This window comes from Hyla sarda, chromosome 4, assembly GCF_029499605.1.
Source record: "Hyla sarda isolate aHylSar1 chromosome 4, aHylSar1.hap1, whole genome shotgun sequence".
Classification (NCBI taxonomy): domain Eukaryota; kingdom Metazoa; phylum Chordata; class Amphibia; order Anura; family Hylidae; genus Hyla; species Hyla sarda.
This window is the reverse complement of record NC_079192.1, coordinates 374,609,930-374,631,521: the sequence shown is the minus strand read 5'-3', so window position 1 is coordinate 374,631,521 and position 21,592 is coordinate 374,609,930. Positions and strand designations below refer to the sequence as shown.

At 41.4% G+C, this 21,592-nt stretch overlaps 1 protein-coding gene across 4 annotated transcripts in view; it reads left to right on the top strand.

The window, feature by feature from the left end:
• The window catches only part of GRIA1 (glutamate ionotropic receptor AMPA type subunit 1), a 310,401-nt gene that overhangs the window by 262,317 nt on the left and 26,492 nt on the right, over positions 1-21,592 (top strand). For all 4 annotated transcript variants that reach the window (XM_056516840.1, XM_056516836.1, XM_056516838.1 and 1 more), the window contains exons 12-13: positions 12,517-12,715; positions 15,211-15,458. In XM_056516840.1, the coding sequence (XP_056372815.1) occupies positions 12,517-12,715; positions 15,211-15,458 (447 nt within the window). The remainder of the gene's footprint in view (positions 1-12,516; positions 12,716-15,210; positions 15,459-21,592) is intronic.

Here is a 21,592-nt window from a genome sequence, read left to right as displayed (position 1 = left end):
TTGGACACTGCTGCGCCCAAGCTGCAAAAGGCTGAGTTGTCAGCAAAGAAAAAAAACTTCAAGCTGACATCAGGAATCTACCGAAAAGAAGATAATGTATTCTGGAGAACAGCGGGCCATTCAAGGAGAAGTTATTAAATGATGATTGCTTTATAACAATAGAAAAAGAAAAGCATAGACAGCTGAGGGGGCTTCAGCCCTGAGTGGAGGAAGGAGGAGACGCTGTGGGGGGGGGGGGGGGGCGATAATGTTGAGCCGAATCCACCTGGGGGTCTGCAACATCTGTCCCCATACAGTGGGCTCCCTGCAGGGCAAGTGGCGATGTCATCTGGCTCTGGCGGTTCGGGGGTTGAGAGCAGCACCAGTCACCAGGGAGGGGCGCTATTGTCCCAGATCCAGCCACTGGAGTCCCCAGGTCACCTCCAGGACTTCACGTTTGGAGATGATTTACCAGAGGAGGCACCTGGGGGAAGGAAAAAGAAGAAGCCAAAGAAGACCAAGCTCCAGGAGCAGTAAGATTTGTAGATACACCCCCTCCTTGAGCCCCCTGGACTGGCCGCAGGGTCAGCTCATTGTGTGAATCCCTTTTTTTTTTTTTTTTGCCCGGCCTGAGTTCTGTTGTGGACTGCAGGAGAGTGGGGAGGTTATGGAGTCTAGTGTGATGGTGAGCTCCGAAGCTGTTTGCAGTAACAGTGGTGGAGCAGACAAGGCATCGGCTGTGAGGTTGGACAGATATTGGCCCAGCAATGGGCAAGGATGGCTCTGGCACAGTGGGTTGCTCCCTAACTGGAGGAGGGGGCAGCTTTGTGCCAGAGTTGGCAGCAGGAGCTCCAGTGGCTCTTAACATTGGCGCAGATGTTCCTTTGGAGCAGCAGTGTCATCATGAAGGAGTTACCAGGGCTAAGATGCCTTCGCCTCCCAGAAAAATGGCTGGACTAAGATCTTTATTTTGCATTGGTGCCGCTTATCCTGATCAGCTGTGCCCAGGAGCTAGACATTCTAATACAGATGAAGCAGAGGGTACTGGTAAAAATAGGGCTTGGGCTGCTTCTAAACAGGCTAGGCAGGCTTCCTGGTCCTTGTATAAGGGACTGGTGGTCTGTGTGTGGAGGTGGATCCAGCCCTGGTACCCAGTGATACTGAGTACAAAATCTGGGCCAGAACACACTGGTCCAGCCAGTATGAAAGAGAAGGTTAATGTTGGAGTGATTAGGATGAATAAAAAAAAAATATAGTATACATTTTCCTGCATGTAGTTATGATTTTTTCCAGAAGTACGACAAAATTAAACCTATATAAGTAGGGTACCATTTTAACCGTATAGACCTACAGAATAATAAGGTGTAATTTTTACCGAAATATGCACTGCGTAGGAAGCCCCCAAAAGTTACAAAAGAGCGTTTTTTCTTAGATTTTGTCGCACAATAATTTTTTTTTCCGTTTCGCCGTCGATTTTTGGGTAAAATGACTAATGTCACTGCAAAGTAGAATTGGTGACGCAAAAAATAAGCCATAATATGCATCTCCTGTCTTACGCTACTCCGGTTATGAAGGTTATTCGTCAGTGGGGTCTGGGGATGTGGGAGATTAGGACTCTGTCGAGGAAATTCCTTGAAAAGAGGGTCCTGTCTTCTCATTTCCAGAGGCCATTGGCACTCAAGGATTGCACAAGTCGGGATCTGGAGGTTGGTTTAGGGCTTTTGAATTCTATCAGGATCCTCTTGAAGTTTTGGGACTTGACTTGGCGCTGCTTCCATGAGAAACTGTGTGTGAGAGACAATCTGAGGTGCAGGAGCTCTGAGGACCTGTGGATGAGGTCGTTAGGAACATTCTCTGTGACCTGATGAAGGTGCTGGCAGGACCTCTTGTCTGTGGAGGGGCTCTGCCTTTTAAAGGGGTACTCCGGTGAAAACCTTTTTTCTTTTAAATCAACTGGTGGCAGAAAGTTAAACATATTTGTAAATTACTTCTATTAAAAAAATCTTAATCCTTCCAGTACTTATTAGCTGCTGAATGCTACAGAGGAAATTTCTTTCTTTTTGGAACACTGATGACATCACGAGCACAATGCTCTCTGCTGACATCTCTGTCCATTTTAGCAACCATGCATAGCAGATGTATGCTAAGGGCAGCATGGTGGCTCAGCGGTTAGTACTGTTGCCTTGCAGTGCTGGGAACTTGGGTTCAAATCCCACTAAGGACAACAATAAATAAAGTGTTTTTATTATTATAATAACGTCAGCAGAGAGAACTGTGCTCGTGATGTCATCAGAGAGCATTCCAAAAAGAAAAGAATTTCCTCTGTAGTATTCAGCAGCTAATAAGTACAGGAAGGATAAAGATTTTTTTAAAGAAGTAATTGACAAATATTAGAAGTAAACAAGAAACAACAGTGGCACCGATACCTTAGGCCTCCTAAGACCACGAGATGGAGACGGCGTCCCGCTAGACTGGAAATCCACCCTGGCAACGGAGGTGCTAGGACAATAAAGACCGTAGTCACTAAATTGTAGTAAATAAAGAAAAAAGGTGTCCTGCACTCACCGCTTCTATCCAGGTAATCCTGCTCCCATCTCGGGTCACGACTCGAACACGGAGGACATGGGTTGTGGAGCGCTCAGAGGCGACTGCCGGCGGTTTCACGCATAGGAATGCGCTTCATCCGGCCTCCAAAGGAGGCCGGATGAAGCGCATTCCTATGCGTGAAACCGCCGGCAGTCGCCTCTGAGCGCTCCACAACCCATGTCCTCCGTGTTCGAGTCGTGACCCGAGATGGGAGCAGGATTACCTGGATAGAAGCGGTGAGTGCAGGACACCTTTTTTCTTTATTTACTATAATTGACAAATATGTTTAACTTTCTGCCACCAGTTGATTTAAAAGAAAAAAGGTTTTCACCGGAGTACCCCTTTAAAGTGCCTTAGCCTGTTGTCTCCCCCTGGTGGTGGGCTGATGCTGACACATTAGTCTTTTTGTTTTGTGCAGTAGGTACGGTAATATAGGGCTTGTGGCAGTGAACTTGAGCTTTAGGGGTTTGTGTGGCTGAAAAGCCTTTTTTTTTTGTTTGGTTTACAGTGTTATATGTATTTGTTAATTCATTTATTGTTGTAGTCCATGTGTATACTTGTGTACCATATATATTGTTAGTGTATATATTGGGTGATGCCACCTGGGGTTTGGGTCTAGTTTAGGTTGGGTGGTGGCTTAAAAGGGGGGGAGGGGGCTTCTATTGGTCTTTTTGCATATACAGAAAATCCTGGACTGGTTCATGGACGTCTGGTAACATGTACTGGGGGCATGGGATGCGGGACCAGCTCAGTGCCAAAACAAAAAAAAGTGGTGTTATTTGGTTTTTGTTGGTTTGTATTATTTTTGTATATTGTAGTATTATTATTATTCATTTTGGTATTGGGCTTTGCTTAATTAGTTGGTTTTTGGTATTGCAACTGGGCCAGGGAATTCAGATTTAATATTAGTGTATATAGTTTATTAGTATTGTATGGGTATAATAGGAAAATGTCTTCTAAATATGGCATATAGGCACATAGGAGTGTGGGGTGGACCAAAGTACAGCTCTGGAGTATAATACAGTATATAACTAAGGATCAGTACAGGATAAGTAATGTAATGTATGTACACAGTGACTTCACCAGCAGAATAGTGAGTACAGCTCTGGAGTATAATATAGGATATAACTCAGGATCAGTACAGGATGAATGCAGCTCTGGAATATAAAAGAAATTACTCCTGATCCTGAGTTACATTCTATATTAAGGGTATGTTCACACGGGTGGATACGCAGCGTATTTTACACTGCAGATCCACCGCTGTGGACTGCTACATTGTGCCTCTAGATGGGCCTGCACAGAGTGGCAATATGCCGCTACGAGCAGACACACTGCTGCAATGTGCGAGTTGCCGCGCATGCGCGGTGTACTCGTGCACATTGCGGACGCTCCTCCTGATCCCTGAGCTAGGCCGAGAGCAGTCAGGATGTGTGAGTATACTGTGCACGAGCGTGGCAACTCGCACATCAGTGTGTCTGCTTATAGTGGCGTATTGCCACTCCGAGCAGGCACATCTAAAGGCCCCTGTAGCGGTCCTTCAGCGGCGGATCTGCAGCATAAAATTTGCTGTGGTTCTGCCTGTGTGAACTTACCCTAATATAGAATCTGTTATCAATGTCACCCGCACTAACGAGGCTTGTAATGTGGGTGACACTACGACAATACCAGTACTGGAGGCTGTATGTCTGTGGGGGAACTATACTGCACCTAATGTGGGGAAACTACAACCTAATGTGAGGGATCTATACTGCCAACCTAATGTGGGGGGATCTATACTGCCAACCTAATGTGGGGGGAACTACGCTGCCTACCTAATGTGGGGTAAACAGTGCTGCATACTTAAAGGGGTAGTCCACTAATAAGATAAGTGTTCATAGGAATTTGTTCATATTTATTTTTTTTTTTTTTTAACTATAGTCCAGCCCTACAACGGTCTGAGGGACAGTGAACTGGCCCCCTGTTCAAAAAGTTTGAGGACCCCTGCTGTAAAGCACTTACAGAGCTGGTCTGTATCTGTGAGGGGATCATACATGTATTCAGTTACATCTGATCTGTGCTTGCCGATCTTTTCCTTACTGTGTGTCTCCTATTTTCCTGCAGAGAAGGGGGCACTTAGTAGGAAGAAGAAGAAACAGCACAGGGCGGCACAGAGCAGATGTAACTGTGAAACAGTGCAGAATGGAGCGGCTCAAGTCCCGGCCTACGCCGACGAACTCAGTCACTCTTGACAGTTCCTGTTAGTGCAGGAACTCACTGTGCACGGCTAGAGCATATTGTAGGGACTGGCATAGGGTACAGCACGTTAATAATTTTGTATGTCACACCTCGCAGGGCCATGGGTATTATAATTAAGGCCACAGGCAGCGCCCTCGTAAAGTTCTAGGTGGTCACCTACTTAGCCTATGGCAAGAGCCAGCCCTGTGTCCAACCATTTAACAAACTGGTCAGATCTGTCACTGTAAGAGGTACTCAAAAGTGACATTCTATTTTTAGCTACTCTGTCTTCCTACTCTGGTAACCACAAGAGAAAGTGTGAGGAGAAAAAGACCACTTAGCGACATACTCTATGCTGTCTCCTCCTTTTGCTAAATTTGCAGTAAGGGTACATTCCCACCTGGCGTATTTTGCTGCGTATTTGCTGCTGCGTATTTTCCTACCCATTGACTTCCACATATTCCATGATGACATATGAATGTTGTTAATTTTAATAGGTTTTGCTAGACACTGGCTACAGTCGGATAATCTAGGTCATCAGAATAACTGGAAGAAGCTATTATTAATATAGTCCATGTTAATTGCTTCTCATGTACTGTAACTTGTCTGAATTCTTCAGTGGCCACATTTTCATCAGAACATAATGTTGCAGAATTAACACCGGCTTATAATTCATTTTAATTATTTGGAGAGCACTGGCGAAACCGCAGCTTCTTGAGCTCCCACAGAGGCCACTAATAATATTTGTGTGAATATGCTTGTAAAATGCACACAGTCTCTACAGATACCTCTGTGGGGTATATTAAGTACTTTTACTGACTCTTTCCAAATTGTTTTTAAAATCAATGAAGTTCTTCTCTGTGTACACATACACAGGGCTTCGCTGTAGACAACGAATCAACACAGCATGGATACCGGGCGTGAAAGCTTATCCTGTAAACCTGCATGCATAAACATACATGGCAAACCTTGTCACCGCGCCTTCTCCATGGACTAAGGGGCATAGTGTTAATTAAATTTCAGCCGGCTGAAGAGAATATAACTCTCAGACATTGCAAGAGCCGCAGGCCTTCTGGATTTTATGTATCTGTAAAGGTCACCTCCTGATGAGGGATTTGGTGTTGAAATTGAGTTAGACAGTTGTGGGAAAAATAAGGAAGGAATCAGTCAAACCTTAAAGTTAATGTAGGGAGGCGTCCCTGGCAATTAATTTATATGGTTTTTAAGCGGAGTACTAAATTACATTTTTTTTTTTAATTAAATATATTTGTGGTTATGTAGGTGCTATAAGAACAGGCAATGTCAATGCTGTCCTGAGTAGGAGAGACCAATACCATACAATGCCTCACCTAAGCAATAAATCACAAATTTTAAAATGTCTTCCCTTAATCCAGCTCCATCTACATTATTATGGGAACTGGGGAGGAGGTGTATTAGGTCTGAGATACTCAGTGATTTTGGCCTTAACAGGACACACACAGCAAAATTGCCATATTGCACTGTGTAGAATGTGCTGCACTGAAATCCATCCACCTGACAGCTGCAAGAACTCCATCTCAAATGCAGCATGATCAAAGTAGAGCAACACAGCAATTTGTGGTTGTGCAGCTCCATTTGTAGCCAAAATCACCATTAGCCCTAGCCTAATAATCATATGGATGGTCTGACAATCATCATTGTGTGCAGAGGTAGTATAAGGCTATGTGCCCACTGAGGTTTTTGGCCAATTTTGAGATGTAAACCAGCCATTTTGTGTCAAAAATGTCGCAAATTGGTCACTTTTTTTTCACATATAATTATATTTAATTCAATGTTAATATATCCCTTAGTCACTACTTTACATTAATTATATGTCTGTAATTGTTAAGGACGTAAAATGACATACCAGGGACTTATTTTCAGCCATTTACATGCCAAAATCGGTTTGCATTTTACAGGTAGGTATTTTGGGACGAAAATAGAACACTCCCAGGCAGTGGAAGAGAGAGGTGGTATCTGGTAACTATATAAAAGCAAGTAAACTAAGCGATTGTTTGAGCTAGTGGTAGTGTGTCTGTATACAAGAGTGGGAAGTATACAAGTTAGTGTAAGTATAAAAGTAAGAGGAACTTAAAATTAAGGGAATACTCTAAGAAGTATTGTGAGAATTGAGTGTATTTCTGTGTTTTTTTTTTCTCTGTCTGGAAGAAATACGGATGGAGAGTTGGTGGAGTAGTTAAATAATTAGTAGATGATAAATTGCAGCTGTTTGCAGTGGAATGGAGAGGTGGTATCTGGTAACTATATAAAAGCAAGTACATTAGGCGATTGTTTGAGCTAGTGATTGTGTGTCTGTATACATGAGTGTAAGTATAAAAGTAAGAGGGACTTTAAATTCAGGAAGTTTAATTGAAATATTTTATTTAATTTTTTTATTTTTTTTACTGTTAATTTTTGCAATCCCCAAATCTAGTATGGCCTCCATGTTGGAAAAGGCAGTCCGGTGTGCATCTTGCACAATGTATGTAATCCTTGAAAAGCAGTTTGAGGGTGCATATTGTTGTGTGAGATGTGTGCGAGTTGTTCATTTGGAACAACTGGATTTAGAGGAGCGACTGGCAACACTCAGACGCATTGACAACTTGGAGAGGAGTCTCCCGCTCACTGAGCAAGTACTCTCTGGAGTAGAGGTGGGGGAGGATAGTGGGATAGAGGTGCAGGACAGTCAGGCAGCTAGCTGGGTTACAGTTAGAAAACGGGGTAGAGGGAAAAGTGTCAGGGAGGCTGGTCCTGAATTGGAACACCCCAACAAGTTTGCCCGGTTGGCAGATGAGGGGGATGCCATTTCAGAGCTAGCAGTACTGCAGCAGGACTCTGACTGCCAGGAGGGTGTCTGCTCCAGTAAGGAGGGAGGCAGGAGTGCAAGGCAGGCCAGACAGGTACTGGTAGGGGAAGACTCAATTATTAGGGGGACAGACAGGGCAATCTGTCACAAAGACCAGGATCGCCGAACAGTGTGTTGTCTTCCTGGCGCTCAAGTTCGGCACACTGCGGATCAGGTTGACAGGTTGCTGGGTGCTGCTGGAGAGAACCCAGCAGTCATTGTAAATATTGGCACCAATGACAAAGAGGTAGGTGGAGTGTCCTTAAAAATGATTTCAGGGACTTAGGCCGCAAGCTTAAGGCAAGGACCTCCAAGGCAATATTTTCTGAGATATTACCTGTACCACGAGCCACACCAGAGAGGCAGCGGGAGATAAGGGAGGTAAACAAGTGGCTCAGAAGCTGGCATAGGAAGGAGGGGTTTGGGTTCTTTACTGTAAGAGCAGTGAGACTGTGGAATTCACTGCCAGAGGAGGTGGTCATGGTGAACTCTGTAAAATCATTTAAAAGCGGTTTGGAGGCATTTTTGGAGGACAATAACATTACAGGTTATGGATTCTAGATCTATATGTACAGTAGGTTGATCCAGGGATCTATTCTGATGCCATATTTGGAGTCGGGAATTAATTTTTACCTAGAGTATGAGTTTTTTTTTTTTTTGCATTCCACTGGATCAACTCAGTAGGGACTCATTAAGGATATAGGTTGAACTGGATGGACTCTGGTCTTTTTTCAACCTTATGAACTATGTTACTATGTTACTAACAATATGTGTATACAGTAATGCTGGCCACAAACAAGCCAAATAAGCTAACCTTTCGGAGAAATGCTAGAGAACCAAATACTGTGGTAATAAATACCTGCGGTGCCATCTGAAACATAACTTAATGATATATTAAAATTTACCACGTACACAAAATAGTGAATCCCCCAAAAAATAACCAAATCGACCCAATAACAAAGGTAAAATCGGTCATCAGCCTGCCAACCAGTCTTGCTCAATACTGCTTTATAGCAGTCAAAAAATTCACCAAGAACTTCATGGTGCCTCCATAGTTAACTATATACAGCATATAGGATATGCCTATTTTGTACAATAAGCACAATGGAATCCCCCTGATTACTTATAGGCATATGAACTTTCTCAGGTGACAAAGCTCCAGATATGTGCAAAATACAGAATAGAGAACACTAAATATGGTGGGCCAGATGGTGTAATCAAGGCCTCAACTAAATATATATAACCACATTATGGTGGTATCTGTAGTCAACATTAAACCAAACAGACTAATAAATTGCCAGGATAATCAATGCCAGCATCCCCATCCCCATCCCCAGCATTCCTGGTAAAGTCCCATATGTCAGATAGCTGGAATGAGCAAATACAATACCAGCTCTAAAATAAATAGAAAAGCAGACCCTTTAAGTGTTGGTGTGATGCAAATTAAGATTAAAGCCCCCACATCTGCCATTGGGAGAACCAAATATTGGTTTGTTTCATTTTACCATGCTCATTTCTTCATACCTTCAGGAATTAAAGGGGTACTCCATTGCCTCAGCATTCCAAAGTGGAGAGGCAGTGGAGTACTCCTTTAAGCCTCCCTTGAATGGTGTTCAGCTGCAATAATAAATGTGTAGATTGCCTCTGAGGAACATAGCTGTTGGCTAAGTAAACATTTTATTCAACAACTATTTTATGTGAATTACCAACATAAGTGGTGCCACAGGTTTCTGTCAACTCTTCACCATATCACCCATGTTCTTTACCCAAGCAAGTAAATAGGATGATCTTGATTGTAATGTGTGGTGTCCCGGTACCGTATTGCATACCGTACCTTGTGTGGTGGTCCCCAAAGTCAGAGTTACTTCGTTCCAGTAGCATCCTCCTAGTGGGATATCCCCTAGTCTCCTCTTTCATATGCAATTCTGTGATTTTTACCTGTATGGATACTTGTATATTTGATTGGCTATGTGGTGTCGCAGGACCTAAGGTCACATGACTAGTGTTGATTCTAGTAAAGTGTGTTGAAGGACCTTTGGAGGTCTCATGTGTGCTCACATGGTTAGACCATAATTCCTTGTAAAGTGAATGACAGATGGTATGGACCAATGAGCTTGAGGCCAGCCCCTGCCCATATAAGGGAGCTGCAACCAATTATCGCTCTCTTGGGTGTCGGACAATCAGAGAGAGAAGAGTTCCGTGCAACTTACGTGCTTAGGCCTGAAGCCTGCCAGTCTCAGCCTGAATCTAATCGTGAGTTACGATATCAATCCCCCTAAAGCTAGTATGTCTGCTGGACCTAAACTCAATCCCCACGTATTCCTTTTCTAAACTCTACAAACTCACAAGGTCCCAACCAACTGTCAAACTCCAAATAGACTCTTGTACAAAGACTGTTTCCTGTTTAATGTTGCATAAAAGCTGCAGTAAAGGTTCCAACAGTTTTCTGAAAACCTTGGGTTGTGGACAATCATTTATTATACCTCCCTATCGTTCTTGGGATGGGTGGAGATAGGACAAGCATATACAGAGGAGCCCTCACCCTGGCGTCACGAGTGATAATGGTTAAACAAGCACCCTTTAGTTACCGCACAGCTACACCCCATATACCCTACATCCCCAGAGAACCGAGAATTTTCTTTTTTTTTTTTTTTTTTTTCACCATGTCGTGTTTTTTAGTTCTACCTGGAAAAAAAGCCTCTCTTGAATGGGGTTGAGATGCAATACATAGACAAAAGTGACACTGTTTTTGTAAAAATAGAAGTTGGACCCTATGTAGATTAAGAAGAAGAAAATCCCATTATGGTTTTATTGGAAAGACTCCCTGCAGTAGACCCACTAAATAATTCCTAAGATGACACTATATACCAGAGCAAAGATGAATAGTATGTGGTATTTATCTCTGATATAATATTAAAATTAAAATAGTGTATCAAGAATGCATTGAGTGACTTTTTTTTAAAGTTGCATTAAATTATTACTTTGATGAAGCCTTCTGACCCTTTCTCTCTAAGGCCCTTGGTCTTTTGGTTTCTGTGAAACTCATCTCTATTTTATCAAAAGAACATTTCTTCTCATTAATCACTGAACCAAATTTGCGTCTTTCTGATAGTGTGCCAAAGGCTGATACATTGCCCTGTACATTTTAGAATCTGGCCATCAATATCAGTCTGGAGGCAGCTGGATTCTTCCTCAACATCTGCCATGAGCAGAACCAAGGATTGGTATGACGTATTTCACCAAGCTCAGTTCTTGGTTCCTTCAGGAGATGAGCCACTGCCCTAAGAGTCAGGAAAAGTTTCCCCCTTACAGTAAACTTACTTGTGGTTGGTTGATGGTACTGGTGATGATAGAGAAGCTGAGGGACCTAGCTCTCAGTTCTCCACGGTCAACACTCAACATCTACATGAGTGTGACCAGCATAGGTTCCTAAGAAGCTAATTGGGATGATTGATGAAATGATTTTGGAATATAATGGTTGGTTGAATTGTCTGTAATTTAATTAGTTGCTCTAAGCTAAAAAATTACCCATGTGCATGTCAACTGTTGTACAATGGTTTGGTCCCTTCCCACATCTGTACTGTAACTAGCTTTATACTAAACACCAATGGGGAAAACCCATCCATTTCCTACCCTAATTTTTGTGAAATCCTACTTTGTATGCAGGAAAGCACCAGTAGTCAATTATAAAACTTTGCAATTCCTTTTTAAGGAACTTTTTTTGACAAAATCTATTTTATGTGCCTTCTTTTATGTAAATGTCACTGTCATAGGGGAAACACAACTTAAGATCAAGAAGTGATAGTTAAAATGTCAAGTACAGTAGTTAAGTGATATATTGTTGGATCAAACAATGTTAATTAAAGGTGATAAAAGCAATAAAGAAACCTTTTCTACATAGACCGTTTCCTGCGTCTCCATTTATCTTTTCAAAAGATGTTTTATTATATCTCAGTGCTTGAACATAGCCGATGATAAAGAAGACAATATATGGCGGTCTATAGTGGGTGAAGCATTTCAGGTTTTCCAATCTGCACAGGAAGTAGCTCTACAATCATGTGTACAATTTTGAGAATTATTAATAAAAGTAAACAATTATGTATACCTAAACAGGAGTGATCCGTAACAATAGTGATCCAAGGTCAGTAGGTCGGAGCAGATGGTTGATCTTTGGTTGGGCTCAAAGGTTGGTAGGAGAGGACTTACAAGTACAAGAAAAGGCCTGAGCGGGATAGTAGACATTTCAGATGTAAACTGTAGATTCAATTCATTTGTAAACCATACATCAATCTCATAGACAGGGGGCATAACCATAGAAATGATTTCCTAGCACTATATGTACCTTCCAATATTCCCATTCATGCCATTTCAATTATGGTGGCCAATGCCAAGGAGAGGCCAAAATGTCTTAATTTGTGTCACTTTAATTCACATCCAAATTTTCTTATTGTATTTTGAATTTATGTGTAAGTAAATCTATACTTAAGCAGGATTTTAAGAGCGCTATGAATTCTTTATCATTGGATCGTGGGAGCACACCCATTCAGTAGCACCTCTAATTTTTCCCTAAAGTGCACTTCATCATTTACCAGTACTATAGCAGAGTTAAGCAGTCGCACCCATGCCTTAGTACCTGAGTACCCAAGAGCACCTCTGTCACAATAAGTGGGCATCAGTATTATAAATTGCTCAATGTATCTGCAGGGTAATAAAAATCTGTTTTTCCTAACTCGTAACAAACAATACTTTGTTAGTTAAAGAAAGTCACAATGACCCCTAGCAAATGGTATTTTGAAACCTTATAGTGAGTTAAACACCATTTTTACCAATGTTCAACATGCTAAACATATAACAACTTGTGGTTCTTTTTGTAGGTCTCTCTCAGGTCGCATAGTTGGTGGTGTCTGGTGGTTCTTCACTCTTATCATCATCTCATCTTACACAGCAAACCTAGCAGCCTTCTTGACAGTGGAGAGAATGGTGTCACCTATCGAGAGTGCTGACGATTTGGCCAAGCAAACAGAGATTGCCTATGGGACGCTAGATTCCGGGTCCACTAAAGAATTTTTTAAGGTTAGACAACATTTTTTTATGTGAATGTTTTAGATTGTTTCAATTTATTTTTTTCACTGAGACTGCGGCCCACAAACATTGTGCATCACGTAACAAAGCATAGCTAGCATAGCATAACTTATGATATGGCAAAGCCTATAAAGAACATAAAAAAGATTTTACATTTCAGATTTTAACCTCTGAACGACCAGTGGTTTTTGCCTTAAAGGGGTTATCTGGCAGAAGATAAAAAAAAAAAAAAAAAAAAAAATTAATGAATAAAAAAAAATGCCCAATCTGTGCAAAGTCCTGTCTTGGCCCTCATCCTGCTTCTCGGGCCCAATATGTCACTGCTGTGGACATGGTGATTGGCTGAGTGTCAATTAATGTATTGACCCTCAGCACCTGGAAGAAGAGAGCACTGGAGACCAGGAGCAGCGCTACCTGAGGCAGAGAGGGAGCGTAGATGGTATGTGCATATTTATGATGAACTCAAAGGGGTGCTCTGGTGGAAAACTTTTTTTTTTTTTTTTTTTTTTTTAAATCAACTAGTGCCAAAAAGTTAAACAGATTTGTAAATGACTTCTATTAAAAAATCTTAATCCTTCCAGTACTTATCAGCTGCTGTGTATACAGAGGAAGTTCTTTTCTTTTGAATTTCTTTTCAGTCCGACCACAGTGCTCTCCACTGACACCTCTGTCCGTGTTAGGAACTATCCAGAGCAGGAGCAAATACCCATAGCAAATCTATCCTACCCTGGACAGTTCCTGGCACAGACAGAGGTGTCAGCAGAGAGCACTTTGGTCTGACAGAAAAGAAATCCACAAAGAAAAGAACTTCTTGTAGAGCATACAGCAGCTGATAGGTACTGGAAGTAGAAGTAATTTACAAATCTGTTTAATTTTCTGGCACTAGTTGATTAAAAAAAAATCCACCAGAGTACCCCTTAAAACATAAAGCTAGTCCATTCAGGAATATCCTTGCAAAGTCTGCAGCTGCACAGGAATTGTGGAACTTCAAGAGAAGAGACCCAGCTGTTAGTTACAGCCAGACTCTCCAGAGAGAAGTCAGAGATGGGTTCTTACCTACCCTGCCTTCCATATAAATGTATACACAGTGCACAGTGAGTACTGTGTACAGGGCTTAGAAGCATAATGCCTTATGACTGCCCGTTTTCATGGCAATCATGTAATCACCGGGTAGCTGCAGAAGCTGCTAAGACCCAGATCATCTCTGCAGAGCATGTCAGGGGGCTGTATTTCCCCTGTAACTGGTTTTAAAGGGGTTGTGCGCTGCCCTAATTTTCGGAGCTCCGCTCACAGCGTCCGGAAGTTCATTACTCCAAACGCTGTGTGCGGGATTCCGTGTTCGCGGCCGCTGGGCATGACGTCATGCCCGGCCCCTCATCGCCCTCTCGTGACGTCTCGCCCGCCCCCTCGTGACGTCACGCCCGCCCTCTCTACCAAAGTCTATGGGAAGGGGGTGTGACAGCGGTCGCGCCCCCTTCCCATAGACTTTCGTTGAGGGGGCGGGCGAGACGTCGCAAGGGGGCGGGCGAGACGTCGCGAGGGGCCGCACACAGCGTTCGGAGTAATGAACTTCCGGACCGCTGTGAGCGGAGCTCCGAAAGTCAGGGCAGCGCACAACCCCTTTAATATGTGTGCCCCATTCACAGGAAAAATTAGCAACTAAAAATGAAAACATTTTAAAACATTGTTAAAATGTCCTTCAAAGTTCTTTTTTTACACTGTGTGTAAAAATAATAGAGTAAAAAAAAAACTAATAAAAATAAATGAATCAAAACAAAACAATTTGAAAAAAACAGATGAAAATACATCTGGTTGCGTACTAGGGAACCCTTCCTGGTTGTGAAGTAGTTAATAACAAGGATAGACATTCCCTTACTAAGGCATATAGAACAGTTCTCCATAGTGCTGCGTATAGGGTTTTAGATTTAGTTCTTTCTGAGTCTCATATGTGGATAAAGTGCGGTGCTGTAAAGGCATTCAGTGTCCCAACCCTGTTATTCATACAGATGTTTGCTTTGAGGCTGAAGTGAACAAATGCCATACATTCATTTCCAAGAAGTAGCTGGGCTGTGCTGAGCATTAGCATTGTAAATTTGCTTGTGTTTGCTTTCCTTGCATTTCCATAACCTGTCATAAAACTGTGATCCTATTCGCCATCATTAAGCCTTACTTATCAAACGTTGCATCTGGTCTCCCCGCCATTAAATTGTCACAAAATAACCATTTTCGCAACTTGTCTGACATTGCTGAGATATCAAAGTATTTTGTACCTAATTTGTATTTCAATCCTGTTTTTTCCCCGCTGGAAGCAGCTTTAGTTTGAGCGCAGAACGTGCTCAGGCTGCATCTGATGAAAGGATTTTAATGAGACATTAAACTTTCCGAATGGCCACCTCAAGAGTTTTCTTCCCCGCTTTGTAATATCTCCCACCTGCCTAGTAAAAACTGTATATCTTTGCTGAATTTTTGCTCTTCTTTTTTCCTAGAGATCTAAAATTGCTGTTTTTGAGAAAATGTGGACGTATATGCGTTCGGCAGAGCCGTCTGTGTTTGTTAAGACAACTGAGGATGGAATGAACAGAGTTAGAAAGTCCAAGGGCAAATATGCCTATCTCTTGGAGTCCACCATGAATGAGTATATAGAGCAGAGAAAGCCATGTGACACCATGAAGGTGGGAGGTAACTTGGATTCCAAGGGCTATGGCATTGCCACCCCCAAGGGGTCACCTCTGAGGTAAGTAGCTGAGCTTTGCCCAAATGTCCATTGATTTGCTCTTTGGCTGTATATCCAGGGGTACATGGTTTTTAAAGGAGAACCTGGTTGTGTTCCATCACTCCGTATCATTCATTCCACATCATTCATTTGCTTGGTGTCACGCCATCCTGTATCACATTTCTTTGTGTCAGAGTTGTATCAGAGTATAGAAAGCAAATATTTCACAAAACTTGGATAGGATGTTTTATTTTAGGTTCTATTAGGTTCTATTTTGAAATAGGGAAAAAAATATATATTTTGCTGCCTTTGCAGATTTGATCAATTATATCAGAAGGCAGTAAAAGGTCAATTTAATAGAATGACTTATGAACTTGCCATATGTGTTGAGAAAGAAGACGTCAAATCAGAGTAGACTCACATTAGTAGTGGTCCCTTAAAATTAGAGCATCTGTATGACACTGTGGGAATTAGGGCCTAAAAGACCTTATGAAGTATTGCTCGGTGTTCTTGATGAAAACATACCACATGTATCCCTTTCCTCTGTGAGTCTTCTGTGAGATATGTCATAAAGATTGTGTCAACCAATCACCTATGGCGACCTCTTGACTTTCTCCCGGCAGCACATGAAGAGAAGAATCAGGCACCTAAAGGGGTATTCCACAGTCACGCCCCCTCCCATACATTTGCATTGAGGGTGTGTGGCTGTGACATCATGAGCGAGCGTGGCTGTGACATCACAAGCCTCCAGCCCCGCATCACCAGTCCTCTGGCACGGAATGAAGTTTGCTCTGTGTACCGGATGACTGGGGTGCCGCAGCCGAGATCACGGGGGATAGGGGATAAAATGTCTAGGGGAGGATTACCCCTTTAAACTTCAACTGCCCAATCCCTTTGTTCTCAATAAGATAAGACACCACCAGAGTCTCATAGTAGCTTTCTTACCTCTCAATATTTAGAACACATGCATGTTTGGCCAAACCATCAATATTGGGAAAAATATTTGTTGGCTGAACATCCAACAGCTATCTTGACTATATGAGCAATTTTAGGCTCCATTCAAATCTTCTAACAACCACAAACAAAATAAACCCCCGATGTATACCATTGTATCGCTAGCCCACCTTGTTAAAAAATATATACCTCAAGGACCACTGTACATGAAAGCATAGCAAATGACACTGTCTTATACAGTGAAGGATAAGTTATAACAATGCACACCTACCCTGTAAATGTGGTATGAGCAGAATCTTAAGGGGACCAGTTAGTGAAGGTATTTGTGACCAGTAGTTTAGTGTCAAAATACTTTGAATTCCCCAAAAATTAACCCCTTAAGAACATGCACCGTAAATGTACGGCGCTGCATAGCACCTCTTCACGCACAGCGCTGTACATTTACGGCGCGGCTGTGCTACGAGCGTAGTGGATGCGCTCTCTTCATTCCCGGCAGGTTCTGGTGGCTGTCAGCAGCCACGGACCCGCCAGTAATGGTGGACATCAGCGACCGCGCTGATGTCTGTTATTAACCCCTCAGATGCCGTGATCAATACAGATCACGGCATCTGCAGCAGTGCGGCACTTATAATGGCTGATCTGATATGCATAGCACTGAACAGTATTAGCAATCTAATGATTGCTATAAATAGTCCCCTATGTGGAATAAAAGAGTGTAACGTAAATGTAAAAACATTTTTATTTAAGTAAAAATTTTTTTTTAAATCTCCCCCCCAATAAAGTTTTTAATCACCCTTTTTCCCCATATTAATACATAAAAGCCTAACTATAAATGACAAACAAATTTGGTATTGCTGCATGCGTAAATGTCCAAACTATAAAAATATAATGTTAATGATCCCCTACAGCAAACGGCGTAAACGTAAAAAAATTTTTGCTTTTTTGTCACTTCAAACAGCAAACATTTTTTATAAAAAGCGATCAAAAAGTCACATATGCAATTCTGGTACCAGAACAAACTACAGATCATGGCGCAAAAAATGAATACGGTACAAATCCCTGAATACGGTAAAATAAGAAAGTTAGAGGTGGTCAAAATTTTAAACATACTGATTTTGTAAAAAGTTTGAGATTTTTTAACAGCAGTGCAATAATAGAAAAGTATGTAACCATGGGTATCATTTTAATCGTATTGACCCAGAGAATAAAGAAAACATATATTTTTTACTGTAAAGTGTACAGCGTGAAAACAAAGCCCCCCAGATTAGCAAAATTATTATTTTTGGGGTTTACCATACATTTAAGGGTAAAATTAGTGATGTCATTACAAAGTACAACTGGTCACGCAAAAAACAAGCCCTCATATGGGTCTGGGATTGGAAATATAAAAGAGTTATGGATTTTAGAATCGAAGAGGAAAAAAACAAAATAAAATTGGCTGCATCCTCAAGTAGTTAATGGACCTCTTCTGATGGCATTTTTTTTGCTATACTTGATTTTTAAAAAAAGATATAATTTTCCCAGCACAACTTTTATCTATAGACAGTGTCTAGTATTGCAGCTCAATTTAATTTATTGGAATAGGACTGAGCCATACCATACCAAACAAAGCGCATAGACAAATGTGGTTCTGTTTTTTTTTTTTTTTTTTTTTTGGGTGGAGGGAAGGGGGAGGTGGCAGACACTTTTCTGATCCTGGACATCCCAATATCTATGGTGGTTTAGCAATAAATCCAATGTAACATGTTAACATTTATAATCATAATGATCACTTTGCACCAGTCGATGTAAGGTAGGTTTACTGTCCCTAATTAAGGATTTTCTGTGTACATCCTTTGGAGTGTGTTAGTGTTTATTCACCATTTATTTCACTTTGCTTCTATAGTTAGCTGTCTTTTTCATCCTTTTTTTGTCTAAGTGACTCTTGACCCTTCATTTAAATTCCAACCATGTTCCAAAGTCGTCTATATTTAAGTGGTTTGACAAGAAAGATATTTAGGAGTTTACGAGAGCCGAACATGACTGACATATTAGTGAAATGATCCTGACTAACTTTCTGATGGGTCATTAAAGGGTTTATCCACCATAAGGGGATTTTAGTACTTACCTGCCAGAACTGGGTATTTCCTGTTTGATTTTGTTCTCTAAACTACACATGCCATAGTTCCATGCTTGAAAGTTTGAGGTCACTTTCCTTCCTCCCACACATCAGCCACCACACCCTTTAAAACACAGTGTTTTCTAACAGGGGGCCTACAGCTGTTGCAAAATTGAATCAGGACAGGCTCCCTCTGATCACCTGACTAGTGTTGTCAGATCTCGATGCACTGCAACCTGGGAAATCCTGAGATTTTTGTATGCTGTTAAAAATAAATATTGGGGCAATAATCACAGAAGACTTGTGAGACAGCTGTCATACACAGGTACAGACACTATATTATGAACTACACTAACTTTACAGCCCCTGTAGCATAGTCAAATAAGAAATTCCTGGAATAACCCTTTAATAATCTCAGATCCAACTAAAAGACAGATGAAAGGAGGTAACACAAAGTAACAGGTAGCACAGGCCATGCATGGTTGAGAAAGACCCCTCCATGGGTGTCAATGGTGTAAATATTCTGGTGCAAATACTGTGAATAAACAACTTTTTTTTTTTTTTTGCTTAGAAGAAAAGCAGTAGGTTGGGTTATTCCAAATAGATATATCCTTCAATATTTAAAGTGTACGTCCGATCATGGTCCCGGAGGCAGGATATCTGTTTAAATTTGGCAGCAACTTTGGAGCCCGAGTCTTGCCCGAGACCATAGCGATCAGAGACTACAAACATACAGCCTTAACACGTTTCAGGGGTCTTATGCCAGTGCCCACTTTCCCAGGATGTGGAGGAAGGAGGCATAGTGTAACACTCCCAAAACACGTTTATGCTTTATGATTGTAGTCTCTGACAGAATAAACTGAATCTTCTTAGCCCTACATTGGTAATAGGGACTCTGGCTGGAGCTCTATTACTCATTCTTACAACCAGGAAGCGATTGAGAAGCAAACCAGGAAGGTGGTGATTGTGGACTTGTATCTACACCCCCCCCCCCCCCCCCCCCCCATCACCACCACCAGTGGACCAAGTAAATCACATGATTCTCTCCTCCTCTCTTTATTTAAAGTGCTCTCCCTGTTTTTTATTCTCCATATTTTTCTGTTCCCATATAGGAAAAAAAAAAGGGACCAGGGTGTCCCCATCAAAAAATGGTGCTTACTTATCTAATTGATCCCCTGTTGTTCCAGTTTCCTGTTTGTTGGCACATCACCAGACAGCAGTGAGCAGCAGGGATCTAAGCGCGATCAGAACAGCAGCAGGGAATAGAGAAATTGAATATCTCCTATGGTTTTTATTTTTAAGGGACTTTTAGATTGTTTTCCCCCTCCCAGGAATTAACCGTTGAAGGGAATGTCATCTGAAAATTACTTTTTATGTTACATTTTATGGGATGTCTTTCAAATTTTCTAAGTCGGTACTTAAAAAAGAAATCCTAAAATATTGCAATCTTTACACTGAGCCAATTAATGAAAACTTCTGTTCTGTAGAGATTACTTCTCAGCAGTGTCCTCATTATCATCACTGGCAGAAATATAATTTATTGATTTCTATTGTGCCAAAATAATCATATCAGTTCCTACTCAATGGGGCTTCATTTCAAAATCCCTATCACAGACACCTATAGGGCTAATTTAAAAGAAAGGTACCCTATCAGTATATTTTTATTTGTTGGGTGAAAGGAAACGTAGGCTCCTGGGACACAATAAAATAGGTCCCCTTTTAAGAGGGTCTTTGTGTGACCATAAAGCACAATGGCTGGGTACAACAGTTTGAGAAAACCAAAAAATATAATGTATATTTATTTCTTCCACTTGACACCAAACATATCCTTCTCCATGTAGGCTGCAACCCCATACATTTACAGACACATGTCCTTGTTCTATTTCGCTCACAAGATATTTTCATAGCCCGAGGCTGTAAGATATAAACTGTCTTGCTGCAGCAGGAAAAAAACATGAAACGTGCAGACAGTTCAAGAGAAATGACGGAGGATTGTTGTAAGTGCTACAGTGTAGAGCAGACACATTTTCCGATAAAGGCTTGCTTTTTCTATAGTACAACCAAGAAATAAATAAATAATATATCATATCCATTGAGCCTTCACAATGTAAATCAGACTGATTTCCCCGAGTCTTAAAGAGGTACTCCAGAGGAATAGAAAAAAGTTTTCAAATCAACTAGTGCCAGAAAGTAATACAGATTTTTAAATTATTTCTATTTAAAAATCTTAACCCTTCCATTACTTATCAGCTGTTATATGCTCCACAGGAAGTTGTGTAGTGCTTTCCAGTCTGACCACAGTGCTCTCTGCTGCCACTTCTGTCCATGTCAGGAACTGTCCAGAGCAGGACAGGGGATTTGTTCCTGCTATGCACAGTTCCTGACATGGTCAGAGGTGTTAGCAGAGAGCTCTGTGGTCAGACTGAAGGAGTACTCCTTTAAACCAGTCAAATTGATTCTACCATTTTTGATAAATACTTCTATACACATCTACATATCTCACTTATTTTGCTTATTTTCTACATCTACTAATTATGTACCACATAGGCAACACTTGTGGTTGCCTCAAGGCTCACTGGGTGAGTATACCCCGATTTAGTTGGACAACACTCTACTACTCCCTTCCATAGGCAATAAAAAGTTAGCAAACAAAGCAGAAACCAGGTCATGACTCAGAATATCATTTACTTAAAAAAACATGGCAAGAGATACTAGGGCACAAGGCATAGGGTTCTATTGGCCTATATTGCACCTCTGCATGCCTCTGATTTTAGATGGCACTAAAAGTATGGCATGATCCATTGTGTGCTAATAAATTGTTGAAAATTTCTTTCCAGGAGTCACAGGTTGGAGTAAGAGCAGTATGCAGTTTCCAACCACCAGTCAACGAGTCCAGTTTCTTGGTCTTTTCTGCCGAAGGACAAAAGAACATCACAATAATACTAGTTGGAATACACAAATTTACTGTCATTGAAATAGTAATGCTGATCTTAGCTTGTTCCCTTGAAGCATTGGCCATATCTGCTGTAACTCACATTAGACACTGTGACAGTATCTTTCTCACAGCAGAGCAGAAGGTGAACTCAACCTTCACAGCTATTGG